Raw genomic sequence first — 16,210 nt, forward strand, 5'->3', positions numbered from 1 at the left:
CAATTCAGCTCGCGGGAAACTAATTCTCGAAATAATTCATATTCTCATCTCAAAAGTCAGCCCCAACTTCACAAAAACTAATTTATTTTATTTTATTTTTTTTCATCTCATTTTGTGATTTTTCTTTTCTTCAAATTAGCTTGGGAAATATTCGAGACATGAAAAATTACGAAAAAGAAAAGGAACGACGAAAAGAAAATCTTTTTCTACCACATGAAAAATATTTTTCAATTACATTTTTTCCTTGGATTATGCTGAAAAATTGAAAATGAGGAGGAAATATAAGACGAAATAAAAAAAAAAGTGAAATAATCCTTAACCTAAAAGCAATTTCCCGAAAATTCAACTGAAAAAATATAAAAAGAAAATTTCCTTTATTGGCAATTAAGAAGTAAACGAGTTTTCCATTAACATTTTCCACGTGCTTTATTTTTATTTTTCTTTTTTATCTTTTTTTTCATATTTCTTCTTATAAATTGATTCCATTTCGTCCATGCTTATTTTCATTTACATTTTGTATACATACTCTTATGAACAATCATGTATATTATGTAATATTATATCGCAAAAAGATTTAAAATATTTCTTTTTTTTGCTCCTTTTTTTGGGGGGTTGTTCACTAATTATTGATGCAGTTTTATAAGAGCTATAAGTCAACTAGGATTTCATATGGCTTTTTCATTAACTCAAGTCGACTCGACTCCATATAAAATTCTAGTCAACTTCAAGCTCCTGGCAAAGCTCTAGGACAAAGTAGGCTTTCATGATGCTGGGAACGAGACGGGAATATCTTATTCTGCGTCCCTCAAATCTTGAGAGAATGGGATATTGTGGAAGCCTAGGACAAAGTAAATAATGGATCTGGTGTCAAGATTCTTCAATCCTAATCACGAAAAATTACTAGATTCTCACTATCTATGTCTTTCTGAATGTCCTTAATCATTAGAAATCTGTATTTATGGATTCTCATGATATCAAAAACGTCTAGTCTTAGAGCTTTTGCAGATTTTCCTTGCGTTTTTGATCTCAATCCCGGTCTCGAGCCATTTTGAAGGCTAATCTGCGAATGCGCGAGTAAGGTCTTATTTGCCGAGTGGTTTGGCAACAGATCGGACTCTATTGTGAGGACTGGATGAAGACATGAGTTCGATTCTCACAAATAAGACGACTTTTCAATCATTAGACAGATTGTTGTCTATATGAAAATGATTCGAACAATGCTCACAACTATATTCGTAGCCCTCAACTTTAGTAAAGGGGGGCAATCAACTATATTTTAAGTTTCATTCCATAATAAGTAAACAACCCCCTTTTTCTCTGTTGATGAAATGTTCTTAGAAAATTTATGAACAATGTGTTAATGGGTAAGATGAAAATGAGTGGAGATGAATGATGTAGGCTTGTGCCTCTCAGTGTAATATGAGAAGTTTTGAGTGTATATGTAAAGAGTTTTGCTAATTAAAAAAAACTTAATTAATATTTTTTTGTCGAGAAAAATGAGAAACAGTTTTTTTGGTAATAAGAACCTTTGAAATAATATTTTTTTAACTGGAGTATCAAAGAAAATGTCTGAAAATAAAGAAAATGAAGAATGAAAAATGGGAAAAAAGATTTTTTTTGGGGTTTAAAAGGCAAAAAAACAGCACAGCACAAAGGGAAGTAATTTATTGAGTGAACGGGTTTCCTCACATTTATTTTTCGGTACTTAATGTATTTAACAATAATTAAGGAAAAATAATAATAACAACAGCAACAATATAAATTAAATTTAGTAGATTGGAACCAGTGTTGGAAAACAGGCATCTGTGACAGGCAAAAACCGTACAAATTGTTAATAATTTGTATGGTTATGAAAGAAAAACTGATAATTTGTATGGTTTTGTAAGAAAACTATACAAATTAGCAAAAATTTGTATGGTTTTTGCCTAATTTGTATGGTTTTTCTTACAAAACCATACAAATTATCAAGAATTTGTACGATTTTTGCCTGTCACAAATCCTGTTTTGCAACTCTGGCCTGGAATATACAAAAATTATGGGGAGGAAAATAAAAAAGTACGAGCTAAAATTTACCATGTGAATTAAAAAATCATTCAGCTGTTGAAGAAGGATTGAAAACTTTTCAGCATGCTTTTCACAAAATTATTTCGGTTAATGGGATTCTTTCCCTTTTGTTGCCGATGATTTTTCATTCTAATGGAATTTAACAAAAAATTATTTCGTTGAAGGCAGTAAAGTAAACAATACTTTTGGTTCCATTGCATCGTTAAGAATACTGCCAAGTAATCAGACATGAAATTAGATTAAAAACTTTTTTGTTTCCTTCATTGCTGTACGTTATAATAAATTTTATGGTTTCAATGGGAATTTACAGATATTTAACGGCTTTTGAGAGTTCAAATTGAAGTAAATAGGAGTGAAGTTGGCTGTTAAGTAATCAGTCTTTTGAAATTAATAAAATATTCGAATTTATAATGTTTTAAGTGGTTTAATATAAACTATTAAGTGTAGTAAGTATTGATATTGGCTTATAGACATAGAATCAATTGAAGTTTCATACTTTTGTAGGCTTTTAAGGTCAAAAACTTCAAATTTAAATTCATATGGAAAAAATAATATTTTGTGAATCCAACTTCAAGTCATTAAATTAAATTTGAATTTTCAAAATTCGTTATAAATTATATACCGAAATATGACATGAATAAATGACATGATTCATTTAATGAACGTTTAAAATCTTAGATGTAACTACAACATTATCGACATTGTGAATTTAACATTAATTGTGTTTTACAAAATCATTTTAAATAGGAAAACTAGGTTAACTTTTCCTATCGCATCCGTAACTAAATTATTCCATTATTTATTTGAGTTTTAGAAATTCAGCAAATGAAGTTTGTCATCTATTGTCTTTAAGATTCATGTGACTTTTAATGTCATTATCATAACAATTATCTAATTTCGTTGAATTTCTACTTAACACTACTGTATAATTATATAATAGATGAAGGAGAAGTGACAATGTGATAATCGTGTAAGGCGCATAACAACAACTCGACAATTGTGATGAACTTGAGTAAGCTTCGGGATTTTCTCCTGTGATAAGAATAAGAAAAGTAATGGGAAAATAGCATAATTAATTAAAATGCGGTAAGCATGTAATATGAAGCACTTACCATTCACAACATGAACCATAATAGATGCTGGATCAGCATTCGATGGAGCACATGTATATTTCCCACTATCATTTGAATTCACATTTGTTATCAGAAGATAATTTGTAAATGTGTCACCATTTTCGCTTAATTGCGACAATCTCGGTTCCGAATCGAAACTTAAAATCTAAATAAATGAAAAGCAATTTCATTAGTGACATAAGAGATAAATTTTTATATGCAGTTCATGCTTTAAATATTTTGGAAAACAATTTTACCTTATTTCGGAAATGCCAATATGTGTGATTTGGTGGATCCGGGGAATATTTGATGATGCATGTGAGATTAATTGTAGATCCCTGTTATGTAATTGAATAAAACATAAAAATGTGTGAAAGAATGGCACATGATATAAAGTGGATAATGGAAAGATATCATCAGTCCATGAGATATAAGTCGAGTGACCATAAATTAATGGTGATAGTAAAAATTAATTAGACTAATTACCTTACTAATAAAATATTCTGGACCGCCTATGATAACTGCTGTTGGGACTGTTTTGTGTCATTAACATCATCATCATCATCAACAACAACAAACAGCAGTGGAAGTTATAATTGTAATCAATGTCATTTCATCACACAATGAAGTCAGGATGTAAGTAGAAGGAAGAAACAAGACAAAAAATATTTCATGGGTGAGAAAGAAGATAATTAAAATAATAATTTTATTACACAAAATCACATTAATGTTCCTGGTAATGCTTAATGTATTTAGTCTCATAAAATCATCATGATAATGTGACTGAATTACTCAAAAAAAAAGCTCACAAAATACAAATATTTACTAAATAATAACGAGAATGTGAGAAAATAACAAAAGGATATGATGTTAATTTATATATGAAATCCAGGCATGAATGGATATGAAATGGAATGGAGATTTTGTCTCATAATATCATGTCCACATGCAGGATGACTAACTAAATTAAATAAATGAACACAATGAGGGAAAATGTGATGACCAAAAAGGAGAAGAAGAAGGAAATGAAGTTTATGGTCATCGCAGTCAGCAGTGGCGAACAACAAAACGTATAATAAGTAGTCGTGGTGTCAGGAGCACGGACTTATTATTATCAAATGCACACACACAGCGCGGAAGGAAAAAAAGCAAAAGCCATAAAAAATTTCACACAAATTTAAAAATGAGAGAATGACATTGTGGCAATAGAGGCAGCCACACTTTCATTCATTCACTTTTGGGGCTGTTTACTTATTATGTCATGGCCTGACGCCTCAAGGACTAAATTGTTTCACGGCTCAAGGAACTGAAATTATGTTGGATGGGGCATAGGTGTGGTGGCTGGGGTAGGGTGGTGATTGGGATAGATATAGGTGTGGTGGATGAGGTAGGGATAGGTGTGGTGGTTGGGGTAGGGGGAGGTGATGGTGATTGGAGTAGGGATAGGTGTGGTGGTTAAGGTAAGGACAGTGGTAGTGGTGGTTGGGGTAGGGATAGGTGTGGTAGTTGAGGTAGGAATAGGTGTGGTGGTTGGGATAGGAATAGGTGTGGTGGTTAGGGTAAGGGCAGTGGTAGTGGTGGTTGGGGTAGGGATAGGTGTGGTAGTTGAGGTAGGAATAGATATGGTGATCGGGATAGGGATAGGTGTGGTGGTTAGGGTAAGGATAGTGGTAGTGGTGGTTGGAATAGGGATAGATGTGGTGGTTGGGATAGATTAGGTGTGGTAGTTGGGGTATAAATAGGTGTGGTGGTTGGGGTAGGGATAGGTGTGGTAGTTGAGGTAGGAATAGATATGGTGATCGGGATAGGGATAGGTGTGGTGGTTAGGGTAAGGATAGTGGTAGTGGTGGTTGGAATAGGGATAGATGTGGTGGTTGGGATAGATTAGGTGTGGTAGTTGGGGTATAAATAGGTGTGGTGGTTGGGGTAGGGATAGGTGTGGTAGTTATGTTCGGGATGTTGGCTGAATTAGAACGATTTTTCCGTTACATAAGAACTGAACAGACCCTTTTACCACTTATATTATTCGCCGTTATTTCAAATTGTGTTGTGCATGGGATAGGATGGGATGAGAGGATCGTTAATATGCATAATGTAATGGCTTTGATATCATCCTATAAATAAAAATTTTAAATTAAAACGAAAGATGTGAGATGATGATAAGCATAAAAAGGAAAAATAAATTTCATCGATAATTGCGCACACATACACACACACACACACACAAAATGTTTCCATCCTCCTTTTCTCAGTTCCGAGCCATCAATTAAATGAGAAAAGAAAATTGTATTTTTGCCTCTTTGCTTTATCCCCATTCATGCAGACGATTCCCCTATATAAAGGATTTATCTTTTTAAAATCGATTATGTAAAATAGGCAGAGGAATGCGAAGGCTTTTAGCATTATGTATGATCCATAGTTGAATCTAATGCAGTGATGGACAACCTAGTTTGTGTCATGACATGCCTTGTTGGTTTGCGTCGACTAAAACCGTACACGGCATATGGTTTCCAAAAGTGCTTGGGAACAAACCAAGGTGCCGCGTCACACAGGTTGTCCACCACTGGTTCTAATGCATTAAAAGCTTCGAATGAGAATCTCTAAAAGCATCAATAAAAAAAAAATTTTTTTTGTTGCCATTGCCAATAAAAAAAAGTGTTAGAAAAAGCTTCAACTTTCAATTCTCTCTATTTTGTGTTCAAAAGCCTTAAATGGAATGGAATGAAGCAGGAAAAAAAATAATAAAAAAAATTAAAATTCACCAAGATGAATTCGATCGGAATACATTCTCCCATAAATATCACTATTGTGAGCAGCATTTGATGGTAAATGATATAAAGAAGATTGATATTCATCATATTGAGTTGATATGAAGTCATCATATGGCAAATGGAATCGTCTATTCATCATTTTTCTATCGGCAAGATCTTTTATTGCAGAAAAGCATCAGTTGATACGAATCATCCAACCAATGAATTATTTGTGTTTATAAATATGAATATGCAGCGTCATTGAGGATAGATAGAGTGTGTATATATATATTTATAAAGTAGTCATGAGAGATGTGGATGAAAAAAAAAAAGAATATAGAAAAAATAAAAAATAAAATCATGTAAATAAAAAAATAAATAGAAGTGGGAATAAAGAGCAACAAATTTATAATAAAGTGAGGTTATGATTGCTAGCGCTGTTTCCATGGCAAATGTTTTACAATCTTTTTGGTGATTCGTGGATCTGACTATGGAAATTGAAAAAGATTTGCATTGCTTGGGGTGACCTTCTTGTAACTTTAATGTGGGTTACCTAATCATCATAGTCAAAGGTGTAATTTGGGTGTATCTAAGGTTGTCGTGACCAACCTCTGCTGTGTCACGATCAGGAGCGTATTCGGTATAAGAGAGTGGTAAGAGAGAGGGTAGGCTAATATTAGGATGCCACGAACCAAAGAAGAATAAGAATGCTGTAATGCTATTTTGGTATGATCAAGGTAAGATTTTGAGGTTATCCTTAGAAAAACGATCCAGAACTCGGAGTAGACTCAGGGGAAAAGTTGACTCAAGTCGACTTAACTCCATATAAAATGAGTCGACTTCGAACTCTGATTCAATCTCTAGGAATGTCTAAGACATTTTGGTCAATGGTTCAGTTCCTAATATTGACGAAAACTAACTTTGATCTCTCCTGGAGCTGATTTCTTCGATGGAGGTATAGGTATAGATACGGTAGGGTACACGTACATCTATCATATGGTATAGATGCATGATGGGATGATGTACCAAAGTGGGAATACCAGGTGCATCAATATGCCACGAAAGGTCTACCATATTACCATACTAGGTCTTCAACTTTACTATACCAAGTCAACCACTTTGCTATACCAAGTGTACCACATTACCATTTCAAGTCTATCACTTTGCTATACCAGGTGTAACACTTTGCCATACCAAGTGTACCACTTTGGCATACTAGGTATACCATCATACCATACTAGTGGTGTACCACTATTTCATTATGGTGGCGTACTACTCTACCATACTAGTGGTGTAGTCCTATGTATACCCTACCATACCACCACCTAAGAAATCACCCTCTGAAGAAGCTAGTCATAATATACCCTTCCGTACACTTATTCCAATTGAATCACAGCACATTTCCAAATTTCAAATGAAACATGCTTCAATACATTTTAAAATTAATCTCATACATTGTAAACTAATCTCCGAGTGACACAAACTATTATTCCCCCAAAAAACATATTCATGGAAAATACGCTAAAATGTTATAAATAATAATTTTACATCCATAGAGAGCTATATATCAAAAATTTATTTGAATATGGTGAAAGGAACAATTGCTGTGGGGGGTAACATGGGATATAAATTTTATAAATATTTTTCATGTTGGATAAGTTCGTAGAAATGAATTTATTTGAAGCTATTAAAACAAAAGAGTTTTTTTTTGGAGGAAATTCATGGAATCAGATATACCGCACGAGTCACCATTTTAGATAAGTCTATTTGAATAGCTTCTGTATTCTAGGAATGTATCCAATTAGTTCACATCAGTTCATTCACTTACCAATTACATTTAAATATACAGAATAGCTTTTAATCGGTTGGGATGACACTTGACAGTCTGAATGAAAAATGAATGAGAGAGAAAAAAAAGGAGGAATTTAAATATCATGTTAGTAACTTTGTTATTTCCATGTCACACAGCACGTTGGAATTTATTAAATAAAATTTACGGGTACAAAAAAAAAAAATGTTTAAATTCCTCGTGTTATTAATGGAGGGATTTTGGCGCATTTTTGACCAGCGATCAGTATTTGATTGGTAAATCAAAGTCCAATCAGTACAATAGACTTACTTCTTTACTTATAATTACTGTAAGGTCAATTTTGTTTTAAACGGTTTTTTACAATTTAAATTTCCCTAACGGATCTTTTACAATTCAAATTTCACAACGGATTTTAAAAATTCAAATTTATCATTGCAAAAATCAACTGAAAATTTTATTTAAAAAAAACCGAACAAAATGTTTCACAAAATTAACGGCCAAATGTTATTTGAAAATTAACGGTGAAATAAAATTCGAATATTTACCGAAGGGAAAAATTTCCAAAGGGTTTTTGTGTTTAAAAATTGAATTTTTAAATCATTAATTAAAGCATTTTGCGATTGTTTTAAGCTTTCAAATCAATTGATAAGCCAGTAACTAGATAGTACTGAGCTAATGCTTCAAACTGTAGCTCTAAAAGATGTCTGGTTGCTGAGATCTTGCGCTTTAGTCAGCTAGATAGCTAGCTAGCTAGCCAGACATCGTGCCAGTCAACCAGAGAGCCAGCTAGCTAACTAACCAGCCAGCCAGCTAAATAACAAGCCAGCCAACCAGCTACCCAGTCAATCAGCTACCCAGTCAACCAGCTAGCCAGTCAACTAGCCAGAACAAAGTGTATTATTAACCGTACTTATTTTCAAAAATGCACTAAAAAATATATATTTAAATTCCATTTTACCATATAATCCAGCATCACGCTTTTGGACCCATTTAATTTGCAATGTCCATTCATCTGTTGTACGATGATGAGTCGTTTGAAAACGCAAATCTGTTGTGTACGTGTACGTACTAACTGTCAAAATATGCAGATCTCTCGCACGAATCCATGATACCTAAATTGGGTATTAAAATGAGAATATGTTCAGTACTTTTATATTCAGTATATATTTTTTTTTAAGTGAAACCAAACGGAAATACAATTTTTATCTCTTTAAGCTCATTTTTTTGGTACAAATTCATTGTGGTATTGTTCCTTTCTCTGTTACTGTTCACAATCTACAATATGACTAAGAATAAACCGCAAAAATGGAATTTAAAACTTTCTTCCTAGCGTGTTTCTTTAGGAACAACTGAGCTTATGCTTTTAGACTTGACAATTGAATAGATTTTGGATGTTCGCATCTTGAAAAACTAAAAAAGTTTTTTGGTAAGGATTTTGGAGTGGTTCAAATTTCTTCGTAAACAAATCTTATCTGGAGTAAATTGTAACTAAGTTAAGCGCTTGTTTATGGCAATTATTTTAATGGAAATACTTTATGTGGCTGAAAGGTTGGGTTTTTCTAGCTTTTCTCAAGAGATAGCTATTTTGAACATTAATTTGAAATTGTTTAATTTGATCTGAATTACGTAGGCATTGTGTTATTTGAGGTTATGTGTTGTTGTGTCGTGATTATGGCGTGAATCTTTGTCATATTGTCAATTTCGGATAGTACACGGTGTAGAAATGCCCGAAAATCTGGCTCAACTTAAATTGCTAAATTTAAGCAGAACTTCAAGTTTTGAAAGTTCGTTAATATTGATCAAAATTTGAACTTCAAAATTGATTAAAATTTTGAATTCAAAAAGATCGTTTAATTTGATTCTATAATCATTCATTTAAAAAATTCGTTAAATTTTAACTAAATTAAAAATTAAAAAGTTCAGTAATATTGAAAAAAAATTTGAACTTCAAATCTTCATTAAAATTGATCAAAGATTCAAATTTAAACAGTTCGTTAAATTTGAACAAGAATTTGAATTTAAGAACTGCATTAAATTTCTTATGAAATTTGAATTTTGAATATTCGTTGAAATTGAAATAAATTCAAACTTCAAAAGTTCGTTAGAATTGATTAAAATTTTGAATTTAAAAATATACTACGGTTGAATGTTAAAACACAACATTATAGCTCAATATGCTTCAGTATTCCTTGAAATGCGCTCATCATCTATATAAAACCACAATGTCACATCGTATGAGAAATATTTTCACAACAACTTTTCATATAGGCTTATAATGAGATAAAAATAATATTAATACCATGGCAGACATCACATATAATGTAAATCATAAACAAAAATTTTCTACTCAACTGTTTTATTTCCTAAATTCTTTACAACACAATTCAAATAAGCCGATTTTCCAACCAGCGCTGTTACATTTTGATTAACATTCGGATCAAAATATGGTTCTAAACGTTTTAAATTCGTTAAAAGCTTAAATGGATCTTCTGTTGGAATCATATTTTGTGAATCATGATCATGAAGCTCATCCTCAATCTCCTGATAACCTCCATGTGAATAATCTATAAGAAGATAAGAATGGGGATAAAAGGTAAGTATTAAATTTGATGTAAATTTGAATATTTAATGTTTTATGTATTCGGTTACATAGTTTTATGTTAAATTTCATGATTTGTATGTGGTGTAATTAAATATGCTAATAATCAGAATGTAGTGTTATTTGACCGTTACAGGCCATGTTCGAATTTTTCGAAAATGTAATGTCGAATTTATTCAAATTTATTTTGACCGTTACCAAACATGCTCAAATTTTTCAAAAATGTAATGTCCGAATTTTTCGAAACTGTAATGTTCGAATTTTTCGAAAATGTAATGTTCGAATTTTTCGAAAATGTAATATTTGAAATTTTCGAAAATGTAATGTTCGAAATTTTCGAAAATCGAATGTCAAATTTTTTCAAATTTTTTTGTCCGTTACTAAACATTTTTGAATTTTTCGAAAATGCAATGATCGAATTTTATCAATTTTTTTAAACCGTTACTAAACATGTTCGAATTTTTCGACAATGTAATTTCGAAAAATTCGAAATTGAAATGGCCACACTCTGACAACAATGTTTATTTGGCCTGGATATTCTCGAAATTTATTTAAGCCGCAAAATGCTCAGGTTGTGGGATTTTACCGTCTGGGGACATTTTTCCATTGCAGTCGAATAGCTCAAAACCAATTTTAATAACAATTATTTTTCAATTATGAATTATTAACAATCTCAAGGGAATAGAACGACGGAAGGATCTCATATTTCAATGAGAAACATTTTTATTCCATTTTAAATAAACTTTTTATTAAAAAAATTATTTAAATAACTTTTTCTTTCCATTCAGGAACGGCTGCAATAAATATTTCATGTTACATCATTTGAGTCAATGGTAAAGTTATGCTGTGTAACTGCTTTTTTTAAATGTTTTTTTCTAATCCTTTGAATGCTCCTTAAGTGAACTTTATTTAATTATTCTAAAGTGTTTCCATGAAAAAATTCCGATTAAAATTTAATCAACAAAATTCACAATTTTCACTTAATTAATTTTCTCTCCTTTTCATCGTCGAGGTAATGAAGATTCAATTAAATTTAATTAATAGACACATATTTCAGGTAATCAAGAGTTTATTGATTAATTTACGATTACTGTTTAAATACTCGACTGTTTCTCGCTTATAATGAGTTCTTAAAAAATATAAGGGAAAAGATGGAAATGGAATATAAGTGGATGAAGTGCTTGAGTTTGATAAATTTACAGTCTTTTTATAGCTCGTTTAATGCTTAATAAGCGATAAAATTAGACGATGAATTTTTAAATACTGCTATACTTTGAATTTTAAATGTCCGTTAAAATTTTGAATGATGAAAAATTGCTGGAATTTGAATTTCTGCATTTTAATTGGTTTTTAACTGCTATAATTTAAATTTTCAAATCTACAAATTCAAAAAAACCGTTAAAAATTTGAATGGTTAAAAACTGCTTGAATTTCAAATTTTCAAAAACCGTTAAAAGTTTAAATGTTTGAAAACTGCTGGAAATTCAAAAAGCCGTTTAAATTTTTGACGTTAAAAATTACTAGAATTAAAAAAAAGTTAAAGATTTGAATACCTAGTCAAAAAACGACTAAAAAATTTAAAATTCAGAAAACCGTTAAAATTTAGAATGGACAATAAACAGCTAAAATTTGAATTTTTAATGATCGTTAACATTTTGATTGGTCAAAAAATTATCACAATTTCAAATTTCAAAAAAACCGTTGAAATTTTTAGACTTCAAAACTGCCAGAAATTTAAAACAACCGTTAAACTTTGAATGGTTTAAAAAAACTAGTAAAGTTTCAAATTTCAAAAGTCCGTTAAAACTTTGAATGTCCAAAAAACTATTAAATTTCAAATTTCGAAAGACCGTTGAAACACTTTTGCCATTAAAATATTAAAAATTTAAATTTGAAAGAACCGTTGACATTTTTCAAATTTCAAAATTCTTTTATTCAACTTCAAAACAATTTTAAAGGCATTCAAACATGGAAATCTGACTTTTCTGGCTCCAAAAACATTTCCAACTTGAAATCTCATCACATGCCTTCCAGTACCTCTCTTAATCCATAATTAAAACTAATTTTTCAACCCGAAAAATCATTTCTTTTGATGAGAAAAACTTCTCGAATTTCAAAAACACAAACAATTTTTAAGTTCTTATTTCCCAAAAAAACAGGGATAACAAAGCATTGTTTACCCTCACTCCAATGACAGCATAACGTGGCGCGTGTAACAATAATGTTTTACAAACATAAAAGGCTCTAAGTTGTGAAATTCTTTGTATTTTTGAGGAGTAGCTTATGCTTTCCAGCAACATACATTTCCCATCAATCAACAACAATCCCGAAAGGTTGAATAAACATTTATTGATGACTTTTTTCCCATAATATACATAAAGACGAGTTCCATTTTTTTTAGAAAAAAGGCTGACACTCCTAATGGACATCGAATGGTCAATTTTCATACAAATTTCCGGAATGATAAATATTCCCATTTTCCATTCATTTTGTCTGACTATTTGACTTGATTTGCTAATTGATGTTTGCTTAGACTTGTTTAGCCGAAGGAATGACTAATTAGATAAGTAATAACAAGTTGATAGATTGATTTATTAACAGATTTGTTTACTAAAACATTGTAATAGTAAATATTGTTGGAAACCGTAAGCTTGAGGCGGTTTTGTAAATTGTAACAGGATGTTTGCCATCATAGACTTAATTATAGAAAGGATGATACATTGTAAATGTGTAAAATAAGGTTTTGTTTTAGGAAAAATGTTTTGAAGTGAGAAAATTTTGAAATTTGAAGAATATTAACGGTTTTTTGAAATTCAAATTTATTGTCAGAATTTTAACGGTTTTATTAAATTTAAAATTTTAGTGGCATCCTAAGCATTCTCAATTTTAACGGTATTTTAAGTCTTTAATTTCTAGTAGTTTCTTAATATTCAAAATTTTAACGGTTTCTTGAAATTCAAATTTGTTTTTAAATTTTAGTAATTTTACATCATTCAAAAATTTAACGTTTTTGAAAATTTTGAATTTCTAGCATTTTTTTTCTATTCTCAATTTCAACGGTTTCTTAAAGTTTAAAATAAAAGTAATTTTTTAAAGTTCAAAAATTCAACGATTTTTTAAAATTTTAAATTCTCGTAGATTTTTAGTGTTCAAAATTTTAACAGCTTTTGAATTTTTGAATTCTAGCAGTTTTTGAATATTCTAAATTTTAACGTATTTTAAGCATAAAATGGCGAATAAATTCAAATCTTGAAAGTTCGTTATTTTTTCAAAAATTCTTTACAATTTGGTTTTTGCTCCTTAAAATTTTGATTCTTGCTAAACCCTAATCCAACTCAAATCAGTCATAATGACACTAACTTTTACTTCGTAATCTACACATGCAAATGAGTAGAACACTAAAGTCATTTGACACATTTGGTGCTTTTCATCCACAAAAAAGTTCCTAATATGAGGTTAATGGTAGTCAAATTTGTGAGAAAAAGAGGCAAGCAGAACGAAAAAAAGCCCCAAAAAATACACATCCACAAAACGTATAGGCATTAAATCGTTCAAACATTAACAATTTTTTGTGTTCTTCTTCGTCATTTTTACGCATTATTGTCAATAGCTGATGGGGATAGAACATCTATCGTGAATGTGTATTAACGAGTGTTGACATATGTTCAATGGAATCCCCCTCGATGTTTACTTGGATGTCAACTCCACCTACAATTCACACAGCAAAAGCATACACTTCTTTTTTGTCATACAATAATATATTGCTAAAGTCAACGGGAAATTCCGGAAACAAATCACCATCTCACTCAAATCTTATAGTCAATATCTCTCTATATTTTTTTATGCTGATAAAACAGAAATATCTCTTTTGTCTGTATCGTAGAGATTCACTTTTTAGCGTATGTTTGAAGAAAAAACAGCTTAATAATGCACTTTGTTCGATTGCTCACTAAAAACTCTAAAACTAGACATTGCAAAGAGCTCGGATCTGTTCTATTAGTTCCATTTCATCAAGTTATTAGCCGTTAGGTCATTTAGAATGTTTAAAACAATATCTAAATATTTAAATTAATGAATTTTTGATTTCAGTACAAAATGTAAACAACTTTTTGAAGGAAAACTTTTGAATTTTTTAAAAACCGTTAGAAAATTTGAATTCTAGAAAGCCGTTTGTTACTAGAAAGACGTTAATGATAAACTATTTAATATTCATAAATTCATTGAATGAAGTGTTTCTGGATGTTGTAATTTGGATTAAGAAGTGACTTGGACTATACAGGATCTTGCTTTTAAGGTCAATGAAGTAAACTGGATCCTACTGGATCTTTCCTTTTTGGTCAATTAAGTGACATTGATCCTACTGGATCTTACTTTTTAGTTCAATTAGGTGACATTGATCCTACTGGTTCCTCATTTTTAGGTCCATTCGCATATATTTGCCAACCAATTACTGATTTATGCCTCAAAAATGCGCTAAAATCGTTCGATAAGTTTAAATACTTTTTTAAGTTTTTATATGCTTCTATATCTCCATACATCTTTAGAGTATTTTTACAGGATATCCTTCCTTTCGAGTTATATATTATCTGTGTATACATGGGTAATATACATATGTTCCTTAGTGCTGATGTTTCTGAAAAAAAATTTGTATTTAACTTTGTTTCATATCAACATTTCCATGCCCATTTATTGTTGTTTATGCCTCACTGGATTATTTATTATCTATATATATATTTTATTCTATTAGTTCCATTTCCCCCTTGTTAGTTTTTGATTTTTGACACATTTTTATAAGAATATTGCTCGAGTTGGCATTTATTTTTGACTTATTGGATTCCTTTTGTTGAAATATATCTTTTATTTTTGTTTGTTAAGTGATTTGGAAGTATTCAAAGTGACATTTAGTTTGAGTATTGAAGGTTGGAATTGAGAGATGTTTGTCTGACTTCCTTCCTAGACTTTATGACCCCATAAAAAAGGGGGATGAAATGTTGCTTTTGATGTTTTTTGCTGAATATTTAGAAGAATTGGAGCGGAACTGGTTGACAAATGAAATATTTGGAGATAGGATCAGAATGGCTAATGGATCATCGTGTCATCTAAGCATTTAAACGTAGATTAATATTAGATTCGGACTTGCAAATTATCTAAAAAGTTAAACAAGTGGCAAGCAACCTTTCATTGATAGCGGCACATCTTTGATTGAAACCACACACAGCATACTGCTCATAACATTACAACCATTTTTTAACGACACACATGTTGCCTATTACTGAGTTAGACACACGGTGTAAATATGACGAAGAATGTGACCTAAGGTCGATTTGACTCTGGTGTGTTGCTGTATTAGATGAAATCCAGCTTCCAGGTTATAGATCAGTGGTTCACAACCGTTTTTTTGTCACAGCACACATTGGATTTAGATGCTTTTTAGACACCCTAGGTAGGTTGCCCACCACAGCTAACGATACTAGGTTTCGAACTTAAGCAACAGTGGTGAGCAACAGTGGTAAGCAACTGTGGTGTGACACGGCACACAACTGTGCAGCCTTTTTTTGGAAATATCATGAACCGTATGCTGTGTTTATCGGAAATTGGCAAGTGGTAGACAGTGATAGAACCAGCTTCAGGCGACTCCTGTGGGAGGTCATAGATCACAACTGATCTGTATGACCAGCGAAGTGAGTAAGTAAGTATGCTGTGACCGGTTTCGAACCAAGCTTTTCACTACTGTCAGATGATACAAACAACTGAACCAACTAGAGATGCCATATAATAAAGGTTACATATCACAACCGTGACTAGGACAACGAGTTCGCTAGGACACGTGTCACTGTATCAACGAAAAGACACAAAGTTGCACTGACGGCACCCA

General features: G+C 31.4%; 1 protein-coding gene across 2 annotated transcripts in view; it reads right to left on the reverse strand.

Annotated features, from left to right (window-relative positions):
- Positions 1-1,972: 1,972 nt before the first annotated feature.
- Positions 1,973-16,210, reverse strand: part of LOC139085766 (protein CEPU-1-like) — a 60,250-nt gene continuing 46,012 nt past the window's right edge. Inside the window, exons 3-10 of one of the 2 annotated variants that reach the window (XM_070633910.1) lie at positions 10,089-10,300; positions 8,695-8,848; positions 7,755-7,811; positions 5,939-6,103; positions 3,663-3,709; positions 3,434-3,514; positions 3,177-3,342; positions 1,973-3,096 (exon numbers count right to left, since the gene is read on the reverse strand). In XM_070633910.1, the coding sequence (XP_070490011.1) occupies positions 2,900-3,096; positions 3,177-3,342; positions 3,434-3,514; positions 3,663-3,709; positions 5,939-6,103; positions 7,755-7,811; positions 8,695-8,848; positions 10,089-10,300 (1,079 nt within the window). In that variant the 3' untranslated portion in view covers positions 1,973-2,899. The remainder of the gene's footprint in view (positions 3,097-3,176; positions 3,343-3,433; positions 3,515-3,662; positions 3,710-5,938; positions 6,104-7,754; positions 7,812-8,694; positions 8,849-10,088; positions 10,301-16,210) is intronic. The other variant, XM_070633911.1, reaches the window with a different exon arrangement.

Source organism: Chironomus tepperi, unplaced genomic scaffold (assembly GCF_022539635.2).
Source record: "Chironomus tepperi strain 1889 unplaced genomic scaffold, CSIRO-AGI_Ctep_v1 contig_82, whole genome shotgun sequence".
NCBI classification, from domain to species: Eukaryota; Metazoa; Arthropoda; class Insecta; order Diptera; family Chironomidae; genus Chironomus; species Chironomus tepperi.